General features: G+C 38.2%; 1 protein-coding gene across 1 annotated transcript; it reads right to left on the bottom strand.

The window, feature by feature from the left end:
* Positions 1-644: 644 nt before the first annotated feature.
* Positions 645-12,713, bottom strand: LOC140143961 (uncharacterized). Its single transcript, XM_072165793.1, has 2 exons — positions 12,576-12,713; positions 645-1,580 (listed from the first exon to the last, which is right to left on the bottom strand). The coding sequence occupies exons 1-2, from the start codon at positions 12,711-12,713 to the stop codon at positions 645-647; spliced, it is 1,074 nt and encodes a 357-aa protein (XP_072021894.1).
* Between the last annotated feature and the right edge of the window lie 718 nt (positions 12,714-13,431).

Raw genomic sequence — 13,431 nt, 5'->3', positions numbered from 1 at the left:
CCTTGTCTTCTGTTCCTCTTTAGGCAGGAACTTCGTATGAGAGGTTTGGTCTGCGATGACTTTAGCTAGTTGATCGCAGATGAACAGTTACTTGGATGACTTCCGTGTCTGTTCTTGGCTCTGTCATTTTGCTTAAATTATTTGTTTGATTTTCTTATTATATACATGTATGTAAATTTGTTTTATAACATCTACTATTATATATGGATTATGTGCAGTGCAATAACTTTTGTTGTTATAATATTTATAGTGTATTTAATGTGAATAAAAGGCATTTTGCCTGACATACTATGTCAAAAGATAAAAAAGTGTTTGTTCAGGATTTGAGACAGCTTAGGTAGAGACGGATGGAAGGTAACCACAAGAGGGACCCGTTCAGGACTGGAGTCAGAGTCAGAGCCTCTTGGCTTCAGAGCTTCAGATCTGGGTATAGTAAGGGCTCTGCTAACTTGTCTGTCAATGACACCTATAGGATAGCCTCTGGCCTTCAAGAAGTCCTTAAGTTCTGCAGTTCTGGTGGTAAGGGTCTCGGGAGAAGAGCAGATCCTGTTAAGACGGAAGGCCAGGCTGTATGGAAGACTATGCTTTGTGTGTTTAGGATGACATGAGGTCCAGTGAAGAAACTGATGGATATCAGTGGGTTTCTAGTATAGATCAGTGTGAAGTTTGCCATCCTTGAAAGAAACAAGAACATCGAGAAAGGGAATTTTGTCTGTGGAAGATTCCGAAGTGAATTTGATTGTGCGATGAAATGAGTTGCAATGTTCGATGAAGCGCTGGAGTTCGTCTTGACCATGGGTCCATATGAGGAATATGTCATCGATGTACCTGATCCATAAGAGCGGCTTAAGAGAAGCAGATGCCAGAAGTCGTTTCTTCAAGAGACCCATGAAGAGGCAAGCCATAGACGGGGCTAGCTTCGTGCCCATCGAGGTCCAAAATATTTGATTGTAGTGTGTACCATTGAAAGTAAAGTTGTTATGCGTGAGAACAACTTCTATGAGTTTACAAAAAGAGTCAAGCTGTTCAGGAGGAAAATCTGGTTCTAAGAATGAGCGACAGGAATTGATGCCTTCCTTGGTAGGAATATTGGTATAGAGAGAAGAAACATCCAAGGTGGATAAGATGATATCAGGAGGATGGGGACCATCTTCGTTAATGGCCTCAATTTTGCGAAGAAAGTCCATATCATCTTGGACATAGGAATCAAGAGTAGAAACATGAGGTTTAAGGTGGTGGTCTATAAATAGAGAAACTCTTTCAGTGACAGTACCGTTAGCACCAACAATAGGACGACCAGGTGGAATGTTCTCGTATTGTTTGTGTATCTTTGGCAAAGTGTAAAACCTACCTGGATTTGGATTCTTTGGTTTCAGAGCACTTTTTAACTCATTGTCAATAAGGCCTACTTGATAGGCCTTGTCAAGAGCTTTACAAGTGGTTTTGTCAAAGTCAGTAGTAGGGTCATGTTCAAGTTTTTTTGTAATGTGTGGCGTTGTTGAGATGTCTATTGCATTCTTCAATGTACTGATCTCTGTCTTGTATGACGACGGAGGAGCCTTTGTCAGCCTCTTTGATGACTATATTTCTGTTGTTCTTTATGGTGTGAAGAGCATTGTATTCGTCTTTAGATATGTTACGATATGTTTTCTGAAAATAATAGTAAAACTGTGTAAAACATGCCTTATAAAGTGTGTCCTCAATTGTTTCTAAAATTTAAGGTTTACATATTCGTAAGTAAGTTTGATGTTCATCCTTCTACCATATAGCCAGTGACAGGTCCCTTGGAATTCACATTCAAAAACCCCGGTACCCTATTCAAATTACCTCATATCACATAAACAATGCCAGAAATGAGTTTCCAATCCCAAGTTAGTACAAATTGATATGTCACTCAAGTTTGTAGCTCAAATGATTCAAAAGTTGTAAAAACGGCGATTTTAAAGATGGCGGCAAGCGACCATCTTGAATTTGAGGGTCAAAATGGGCACGGATTCTCCAAACAACCCAAAAAATTAATTCATGGTAAAGTTAGCCAAATTCAACTATTTCTAGTTTTTTTTTAGGTGAAATGGTCCAAACGAAAATACCATATTTTGGGGTTTTATGCATAGAATGAAATATTTTCTCTTGCCCTAAGGAACATCCATGCCAAGTGGGACCTTTGTATTAAAAAAAAATGCAGCATTCAACCCCTTAACAAGTCTACTAAATGACAATTTGAATGATTTATCCTTCATTCTTAAGCAATTTATAAACAATTTAAATTTTTGTACACTTGCCCTGGTATTCTGGAATGAAGGTAGCGCATTGCAAATAACCAGCATTTTCCCTAATTTTCCAATAAATCAGATATAGATGAATGTACTTCACGGCCGTGCTTGAATGGCGTGTGTGCTAATGATGTCAACCAGTATTCCTGTAGCTGTGACCCGGGATGGCAGGGAACTAACTGCGACATAGGCAAGTGACTACTTTTAGCACTTCTCGTAGTGCTCATACTCTTATCGTCATGGGAGCTTAACAATATGAGATACTCTAACACTGGGCTTGAATCATAGGGGCTTGAATCATAGGAGCCCTTAGACATCACAACCGAATGTCTATTGTAGGGTAGTAGCAGAATCAATTAAACAAAAATAACCCACTGATAACTTTTTTATGACAGGTATCAATGAATGTGTTTCAGAACCTTCCCATAATGACCGGACATGTGAGGTTGACATTGATGTTTGTTTTGATGTCAGACATAAGCCTTTATTATAAAAATGATATTACTCTTTCCCAATTAGCAATATCATAATAATTACAATACATTTCTTGCATGGAAGTTACATGGGTTTTTTGACGTTTTATCTAAGTGAAAATTAACGTGAGGGTTTTGGAACTACGTAAGCAACTAACATTAATTGATATAGAATAAACCATATTTTACACTAAAATATTACAGCACTAAAACATCGTTAAAACAGTTTTCAACATGTTTCAATATAGTAGTTTGTTTACTAATCTTACTTTTTGAGTGATAAATTTTGTGACTACTAACTCTATGTTTTTGACCATTAGAAATTGTCACTTGGTCAGAGTCAATGTCCCTTTTCTCGCGTTTGTCCCCGTGTGCCGTAGTTCTGTATTTTCGTTTTGTTGCATTTTTAGGCAATGAGGATAAAGGTAAAGGATAAGGGACTTGAGTTTGTTTGGGCGGTGTTTTTATTTTTTTATATTTTTTACCGTTGGACTTTTGCGAGAGTTCAGGTTTACCGGTTCAGGTTCTTCTTCTTTTTTTGTTCATAGTACGTGTGCTCATACTGCACTTACGTTCTAGCGATCTTGTCAAGCTTTGGTCTTAGCCCCGGTGACCAAACTTATCTGGTATTACCATAATGGTTGAATTTTTGTAGTGCTTTAGATTGGCAAGTTAAATATTTTAAATATTATGGGCCCCAGGTCCTCAATTGTTAAACTTAAATATGTGCAAAATGGATCATAAAACAAGGATTCTTTTAGCGGGCCTTAAGCTGGTTTCATACTACCCTGCCGCTTGCCGCTGAGCGGCGTGGCGCACGCGTATTGCAGACAAACGGTCACAATCAAGGCTTGTTATTGGTTGAAACGCCCTGCCGCTTGCCGCAGCGGCAAGCGGCAGGAAAGTATGCTGGGGGGGGCATTAGGCAAGAAATATCGTTTCAGCATCCCTCGCGCGTAGCCTTCCAATATCCCGTTATCGCCTTTTCTCGTTCTTCAGATTTTATTCATTTTTATTACCATCGGTAGGAACAAAGTCGTATGTGAACTGACCAAATAAAATTGGGCCAAAATGGTCAGTACCAATCTGCAAAGTACACAGATGGTAAACTCAGTGGTATAATTCAAATTTTGTTCACTGTCAACAGGATGTGCACTATACGAACCCCCTCTTTAAAGCATTCTTAGATTGTAAACAAAAGCCATTGAACTCCAATGTTCATCCCAATAGACTCCTGAATACATATTGTGAGGCCTTAGGGAGGGAGATCGAGGAGTTAATTAAATTACATTTCCCAATCAATGTTTCTCGAAAATGTTATGCTCGAAAACTATGGGGACAATAGTTAATTGAACAGCAATCACAAGAATGTGTTTAAAATGTTATAAATGTGTATAACAGAGTTTTGGTGTTGGTCAAACATTTTAATAACATGTCGGTTTATATAAAGGAAAAACGGGTTTAAAACGTATTGTATGGAAAAAACGCTAAAATAAATAAAATAAAACGATAATTTTGGCAACCATTTTACCATAATGTTTTGTCAAGACGTTAAAAAATATTACGTTGGTGTTAATTCATGTTCATCGGGTTTGGTAATAACGAAATAACTAAACAAAAAGATTTTAATTTGTCAAAAACCAATCAAAAAATTTGCTGACAGTTTCGTCAGTGAACCACTGACTTTACCGAAGCTTGTTGATGTTTTGATCTAACCCAGGGGCTTTGCGGGGAGTTATATATATGTCACCTCCGGTAGTGATGTTAGTCTTACTCATAGGATATTTGACAACCCCCCCAATTGATAATATTATTAAGAAAAAAACTGGAAATAGAGTAGAGATATGACTGATTTTGTTCAATCTTTATGATAAATCCTCTATTGATTTTATTCCAGACATAGACGAGTGTGCCAGCAACCCATGCTTAAATGCTGGGACATGTGTTGATCAACATAATCAATATGTGTGTAGCTGTGCTTCTGGTTGGGAAGGGAACAACTGTAACAAACGTGAGTACAACTGAAGCATAACCCCTAGAGTATAATTTGATGATTTTTTTTTTTTACTTTGTTTGTCGTGTATATTACCCAATTAAAGTTATATGTTTTGAGGTGTTTTGCATAATCCTGCTCCTTATAGTGTTAAAACCAAATATCCTAATATCGCTGCTTTAGATTGTTGCCCCAAAGTAGTTTTGGGGTGCTTTTGAGGTGCTTTGCATAATCCTGCTCCTTATAGTGTTAAACCAAATATCCAAATATCGCTGCTTTAGATTGTTGCCCCCAAAGTAGTCCATAATATTTATTAAAAGTATACTTTGTCAACAGACATAAGATTTCACATGTTCTGATATTTGGGTGTTTCTCTGAAAAGGTGTACTATTGGAAGATAGGCAAATATGAATTTGAAAATGATTATAAAAATGTTTCCTTTACATATCTGTAAGGATGTAAGTCTCTAGTGCATGAAAACAATATTTGACGCAATCTTTAGGGGCGCCCTCTATATTATAGAGGGCATAATCTGCACGTTGTGCAAGGTGAGCATCATCTCCGTCACATTTAGGCCAAAAAGGAAAAAAGGACAAAAAAATTGTTAAAACTCTTAATTATGAGTTTTATGGATAACTTGTAAGTTGCTTGATTCATGTTTGCTTTTTTCATTAAAAAAAATATGATTTTGTACTTTCGTCATTTAGTTGGGACAATGAGAGGCAGGCTGTACGGAAAAGGTCATGTCTGTTGGTATTTTTTTAATACAAACTTAAGTATATTCATAATTTTGCTTGAAATAACTAAATAAATTTCTATTGACATAGTAAACACATACAATATCAATTACATTTCCAAATAGTAAATTCCATGTTGTCTGGGTCAAAGGTCAAATAAAGGTCAACAACAAATGTGATGGAGATGACATTGCTGTGATGGAGATGATGGTGATGTGACGGAGATGATATTTCTACACAAATTCCTATAGAGAATCATCTCCGTCATAATTGCACCGATAAATTTGATTTCAGTAATGTTTTCACACTACTTGAAAATGAAATTCATACAGATGAGAAGGTTTAGAATTGGTAAGCATTTTCTGATAAACTAAACTGGACTTCGCTGTATTTCAAGATCCGGTGCTGTGATGGAGATGTGACGGAGATGATATATCCACGAATTCCTATAGAGAATCATCTCCGCCACGGCAAATTGTGACGCCAACTGATGTAGCGGAGATGATGGTTCAGACATTGCTTACGGTTAATAGCAGGGTTAAGCTTACCCACGTGTTACATATCACCACAACAGTTTGTGGGACATATTCAACCATCATTATTTTCCGGAAAAATTCAACAATAACACATATCAAATTGATCAGAAACGTTTGGAGATGATGTTGAATAAAGGTACGCGCCTGTATACTTGAAGATACCCTCAAAATTGGCAGGAAAAGAGTGCCAGTGTGCAGCTATTTCGGGTTGATGTTTTTCGTCGTCTGTAAACGGCAGCGTACGGGGTCAATTTATTGACCTCTGATATTTGGTCTTCAACCCCCAGCCGTTTTGATGCCAATGTGACGGCAATGATGCAAAACTAAGGGACAGCAATTTTTTGACACAAATTTTTTAATTATTCCATAAAATTGACTTTAGAAGTGGTTTTAAGCATTTAAACCTTCTTAGACATGATATTTACCCCAGTCAGTGGTAATTTTCACTTCCCACACTTGCTCACAAAAATACTACAAAATCACTAAAATTCGGTGCGTGACATCGGTGCATGGGGTTTTCAGGGGGGGTCGTCAGATATTGAAGAATTTTTTGACTCTAAGAAATTTATTTTTCCCCACTTGAATGTTCTTAACTATTTTTATACATACAAATGTCCATGACTAAGCCAAAAAAGAAAAAGAAAATCCGCTTTTAAAACTTTTATGAGCGCCGAAAGTCGCGGGACTTAAAAGTTCACCTTTTCAGAGAATCACCCATTTATCTCTATTTGGAACATTCTAGAAAGTCAAGAGAATGCTGGTAAACGCTCGTCCATAATGTAAATTACTAGAATGATCATGATTGCCCCAGAAGTTTCTAGAAAATTAAGTGGTGGCGCTATTACAGTAAACATGTATACACACTAATGACATTTGATTGGTTCGTGTTGATGTAATGAGCTATTTATAGAAATTATGTAATATTCTATATTTGGTGGGGATTTCTAGAACGGGGCAAATTAGATATAAAGCCTGGGGATTAAATGATTGCATGAGCAGTGTAGAGGTATAATAGGGCACATCGTCCACGCCTGGTAAAGAATTATTTTGTATGGGTATCAAAACACGTGTCTTTATAAACTGCCCGCCAGCTGCTGAGAGTAGCTTCTATTACAAAATTAGCTTATATTTGCACTCACCGCTCGGTGAGCGATTGGTTAAAAAACAATCACGTCAATCGCTAATACCTCAGCGATTCAACTATGATTTTTTTTTCAAAATAAACAAGCTAAATATATTGTCATTGTATTGTTGAAGGTCGAGTCCTTCAATGGTCTGTATAGAATAGTACACTCAGGGACAAACAGATCACAATCCTTTCTTTCTATATTGAGATGAATTGATTTTATTCCTATAATGAAAAATAGACTACATGTTGTACAGATGGTGTAGATTGCTTTGATTAGATTTACATTTGCAAGACTTGCAGTTGAATATATGTGTTGAAAGAATATGATTAGCGTTACTGTGCGTATTGAAATTCCACTCTGCATCTTGAAAACAAAAACTGACGAAAAATCAAATTTCCTTGAGTTAGCAACGTTTAAAAGGATAATGAGCATGCGCAGATTATAAAAATTAGTCATTTCAACTGATAAATAGTCGATCGGTCTATCTTGAACAAACATGCGTGGCTGTTGAAGAACTAGCAGATTCGCCTACTATCATTGTAATATTTGGCACAAAGATATAGGGATGATGACGATGTACAGGGAACTCTGTGGTTTTATATTAGCCAGTATAATCGAGGGCCAAACCTCAAAATTCTATACTCCCATTGCCCACTGCGTACAAACCAAGTACACCTCATTAAATCATTTGCTTATTGCATATGCTACAATATTTGCTTGGTGTACTGTTGCACATTAACTTCTGTCACCTCTAAATCTAAGGTGGCGTCCATAACGGTCACGACCTTTTCATACTTCAATATTTAGATCATAACTTTCTATATCAAAACGTGATCATGCCGCAATTGGTGCCATTGGAAAAATAATTAGCATGTCTACAATTTGATACTAATGGTGTACAAGTAATTTGACAGCATGGTTTTAAGTCACAAAGGTGCTTTTTTATGGTATTTTTTATTAATAATACAATTTTTGTACATTTACATTTAATTACACATTTAAAAAATATTCGAGTAATCGAATTCCTATTTGTTCATAAAATTGACTTATATCCAGCGTTTGGTGTATATTCAATACGCCATGGTTTGGTGTATATGCACTTACGCCTAGGCGTGAGTGGCTCGTAAAAATAGTCTAGCATTGTTGTAAGCAACAGTCTTTCATATTGGCGATGACGCGAGCGTCTGAAATAGCCAAATATCTCCCAATGAGGCGCGTATAAGTGGTGATTTGGTAATCATGTTTTATATTGAAATGCAATACAAAATGATTGCATTGGAGCAAAGATGATTTTTTTTAGTAACCATAACGAGATCATGCGTCTTACGATTGAGCGTCAGTGGCATTTTGAAAGAAAGTGCGTGAGTTTATGTATGCTGAACTAAGGTACGTCCGTGAATTTTTTTTCACTATATTATTGAATGCTCCATTCATGGTGTGTCTGAATAATATGGAACATCTACATTACAATCTTACAATCCATGTGTATAATTTAAATCAAGCATCAATGACTTTGACATGTGTGCAATGACAACAATCGGTCATACATTTTTACATTCAGTACTGTTCAAACCCGGGGGTTCACTCACTACTTGACTTGCTACGCACCCGTGTCCAAGAAAAACGTCTAAAAGGGTATGTTTTTCACCACACAGCGTCGTCGACGTCTTTTTGAAAAAGGGGTACTTTTTCAGAAGGCATCGCCATTTAGGGGTCCTTTTCAGCCAAATCCTTAGACGTTTAGGGTTAGTAATATTATTGCTTGAGTGAGTTTGCACTAATTTGATAAAAATCACCACTTTTTAATTGATTCTTGTTACTTTTGAGCATGGTTTCTTTAGTATCTTATGTCTGCAACATCAAAAAGACACCTTGGGTATCAAATTAGCTCATTTCCCTGTTTACGCCACTTAGGGTATATTTCTCAGATATTTCTCAGTTGACGTCATTTAGGGTATGGTTTTTGCATGTGCTACGCCATTTAGGGTAGGATTTTGCATGTGTTTCGCAATTAAGGGGTGCAATTTGGTTATGTGAAAATTCGCCATTAAGGGTGCATTTCAGTGGTGTTCGGACGCAGGTGGGACTGTGAGGTGTGAGAGTGACCCCCCCCCCCCGGGTGTTCAAAGGCCATTCACTGGCTCCCGATTGAGGAAAGAATCCATCTCAGTCAAAATCCTCGCGTACACGGCGTTGCACGGTATTGGCCCTTCATACTGTATCTTATGTCTGCAACATCAAAAAGACACCTTGGGTATCAAATTAGCTCATGTCCCTGTTTACGCCACCTAGGGTATATTTCTCAGAAATTTCTCAGTGGACGCCATTTAGGGTATGGTTTTTGCATGTGCTACGCCATTTAGGGTAGGATTTTGCCATTAAGGGGTGCAATTTGGTTATGTGAAAATTCGCTATTAAGGGTGCATTTCAGTGGTGTTCGGACGCGGGTGGGAGGGTGTGAGAGTGACCCCCCCCCCCCTCCCCGGGTGTTCAAAGGCCATTCACTGGCTCCCGATTGAGGAAAGAATCAATCTCAGTCAAAATCCTCGCGTACACGGCGTTGCACGGTATTGCCCCTTCATACTGATCAGCCCTTATATTCCACTATTCCACCTCATGGCCGTTCCCGAACAAAGACCGATGTTGAACGGGCCTTTACTGTTACCGCCCCAATACTCTAGAACGCCCTCCCGGAACATATCAGCAAATCACCCACTCTTGCTCAATTCAAATCCTTTCTAAAACACACCTGTACAGAATTGCTTTCCTTGTGTAGCTTTTGTCGTGTTTTTTCCACATTATCTGCTAAAACTTGCATTGCAATGAATACTACAACCATGGCCAAAATGTGTTGGGACACTTATGGAAAACGTACACTGTATTATGGCCGTATTTCCGTTATTTTTAACGTGATAAAGTAGAGGTTTCTTCAGTGTCAAGCCTAAATCCTTTTCTAACACCCCAACCCTCCCCCTTCCCCACCAATCAATGTTGGGTGCCACTAGGCGCGCGTGACCAAAAAAGTAGGATTCAACATTGACCGGGGGAGTGGGGGCTTATTTACATAACCCTATCAAAACCGTCCCAACATTTATGGCCAGCATTGCCTGAAAGGTATAAAAAAATCAAATTTTAAGATGTGTTTTTTGCCCATATCTCTTCAACCATAGCTTGGATTTTCATCAAATTTTACATCAAAAGGCAGAAACTATTTATCTTGTCACTCATATGAAAATATTGGATTTTTCATCACGTGATATAAGGGTACGGTCACTTTTTATATCCAATATCATGTATTTTACACTGCGTGGTGTGCATTTTGAGCCTATGCGAACTACGTATTTCGCTTAAAATGGCGTTGTATTTTGAAAGAGTAGGGATTTAGTCGCCTGAAATACGTGATATTTGTTGACAGGAATTGATTGAAGTATTTTAAAACAGTAACTTTGGAAAAAAATACTTAAATTTAATAAAAATAATGATTTTTAGAAAAAAAATAACATACTTTAATAATTTGCATCAAAACTGTGGTATTTGAAACGTATCATTCGTGTAAATATAATATAGTTGGCGGGATGTGCTTAAATTACATTTATGACTGGAATTTATTGAAGTGCTTTCAAAGAAACTGACTTTTGAAAAATAACATAACATATCAAAACATAATTACTATAATTATTAAACATAAATCCTAAATCAGAATTTCATCTTCAGAAGATAGCAAACATCATTTGGCTATTCATCTGCATACCGTACCCTATGTGTTAACTTTGAAGTACCAATCAGCTTATTTCAATAGGGGCGGATGCCTATGTCAAGAAAAGCAGGAGAGACACGATTATGTTTTTAATGGTCTAGCGCCCTCTCGTCTGACATTTTTAAATTGATCTACATTAATTTGACAAAATGCATGCCAATCAGAATGACAAAGTCTACTTTTTTCTATAAAAACGTTGAAAATAAGCCCTTAAATCACAAAGGTCCGCTTGTGAGCATGTCGCACCCCAATGCACTTGTGCAGGGCCACAGTGTCGCCCTTCCCTCGTATCAATGTCTATCTCTATTTTGATTCACCCCCCCCATGATCAGTCTCCCTACTCCCTCCTCGGTCCCTACTCTATCCTCTCGAGTTCTTCTCTTTCTAGTCTTTCCGTATCTCTCTCTCCTCTCTTTCTTCCTCACCCCCTCCCACTCTCACTTGTTCAGTCTCAAGTACTTTAGTATCTCCCTCCCTCCCCCCTCCCTTGCGAAATTTATTAGTATGATCCATGACTGAAAATAAGCTCTGCAAAAATAAACATTTAAAATAAACCCGAGTCTTGCATATAGTCCCAACCAATCATCAGATTAGCTTGCCATTGCTACGAATGAATAGAATAAATTATCTTTGCTCCAATGCAATTCTTTTGTATTGCATTTCAATATAAAACATAATTACCAAATCGCCACTTGTATGCGCCTCATTGGGAGATATTTGGCTATTTCAGACGCTCGTTTCATCGCCAATATTATGAAAGACTTTTGCTTATAACTTGGCAACATGGTTAGTATATATTTCAATGCAAGACTATTTTTACGAGCTACTTACGCCTAGGCGTAAGTGCATATACACCAAACACAAGTCAATTAAAGCCGTACAATTTACCGCGAATTTGGGACCGTAAAATTTAGACTCTTCTTTTGTCTAGATTAGCACCCAACCTCTCATCTCAAGGTTTTATGTCAAAAATTAACATAACTTACTGAAACGAAAACTGAAATTCACGAGCTTCAAATTATTAGTAACTAACAAAAGGCTAGAATAAAAGATTGGTCACACCTGGGAGGCTACCACTTCAGAATAACAATGACTTACAAAAACGGATACGGATACGGAAACAGAAACTGAAAAGATAAAACGACGGTTAATATCACATTAGTAGTCTATTCTAGAGCTCAGAAATGTCATTTAATGGTATTTTGGCGGCCATTTTGAAAAGAAAAGCCCTCTAGGGTACCTACATGTCTCCGAGGTTGGACCCAAATATTATTATTCACCATCCCCCAAAATACAAAGTTCAGTCAATATATCCCATCATTATACTATTATAGAGGGAGTTGGACCACCCTTGAGTCAGAATGATGAGGATGTCAGCTGTGCTGTGGTGTGGCTTATCTGAAGTCAATTGGTTTCCAACTGACATCTAAAGTTGGTTCTGTACAACAGCCTCCATGACATTCCTGATGATGCAGAGCAGAGAGATGGGGTGGTATATAGATCGATTAGACTTCCAATCTCTCTTATGAGTAGGGATGACAGATGCAGTCTTCCATTAGCTTGTGAAAGCTCCCTTAGAGAAGCAAAGCTGCGCTGCACTCCTTCGGGACTCTTGCAGGGATTTCGTCAGGACCAGTAGCTTTATCTGGTTGCAGATTCCTGGGTAGCTTCCTAACATCTTTGACCTTGAAGGCTACCTTTTCCATTGAGCACCTTGCTGAATGCTGAACTTCAGGAGCAGATTCTTCTGCGCTGGCAAGCTGACATTTAGCGGCAAAGGTTTGGCAGAACTTTTCAGCTTTGTCTTTTGACATATTGTAGACTTGACGGCCATCCTTAAAAACTGGTATATCAACTCTGGCGGACTTACCAGTTAAGGTGTTAACAGTATTCCACTGCTGAGGCTGCCAGTTATTTCCTCAACTTGCGGTTATAGCTCTTCTGACTACCTTCTCTGCACGATTATACTCTTTTCTAGCTTTGTAAACGTATCCTTGTATTCCTTGATGTTGGTCTTTTTTAGCTTCCTGAATAATCGGCGCTTTTTGATTGCTGCTCATTTGCAGTGGTCATCATCAAACCATGCCTTGTCTCCAGTCTCCTTGATAATGAGCTTTGCTGGTATGAAGATCTCCATAGCATCACTGATGACAGCGGTGATATTGCTGCAAGATTCGTCTTGATCATCAGATTGGAGCGCAAGAGACCAGTCTGCAGATGCAAGAAAACCTTTCATTCCCCAGTAGTCAGCCTTGTTGTAATGCCACAGCCTGTAGGGTTTATCGCTGTACACCGACACGTTCAGTTTAAAATGAACTGTGCAGGTGGCATCAGGATCAGTGATGACCAAGACAAGAATCTGGTCTTCCCCGGTATGTTCTTTGACAAATTGTGTTAGACCAAGAGTATTACACATCTCAAGTGTGCGACGTCCAGCAGCATCTGTTGTACGGCTGCCAAGCCATTCTTCGTGGAGGATATTGAAAGTGCCAAGAAGAACTACTGATTGTGCATTGAATTCAGAAAGCTTGG

This window comes from Amphiura filiformis, unplaced genomic scaffold (assembly GCF_039555335.1).
Source record: "Amphiura filiformis unplaced genomic scaffold, Afil_fr2py scaffold_34, whole genome shotgun sequence".
NCBI classification, from domain to species: Eukaryota; Metazoa; Echinodermata; class Ophiuroidea; order Amphilepidida; family Amphiuridae; genus Amphiura; species Amphiura filiformis.
The sequence above is the reverse complement of the archived record's forward strand: the minus strand, read 5'-3'. Positions and strand labels throughout refer to the sequence as shown.

Bases quoted from the DNA above. Each gene is read 5' to 3' on its own strand.
- LOC140143961 (XM_072165793.1), bottom strand. From the start codon at position 12,713: ATGTCAAAAGACAAAGCTGAAAAGTTCTGCCAAACCTTTGCCGCTAAA. The intron at 1,581-12,575 runs GTTAGGAAGCTA...ACAGAAATATAG, and splicing joins TAGCCTTCAAGGTCAAAGAT to TCATCAAAGAGGCTGACAAA.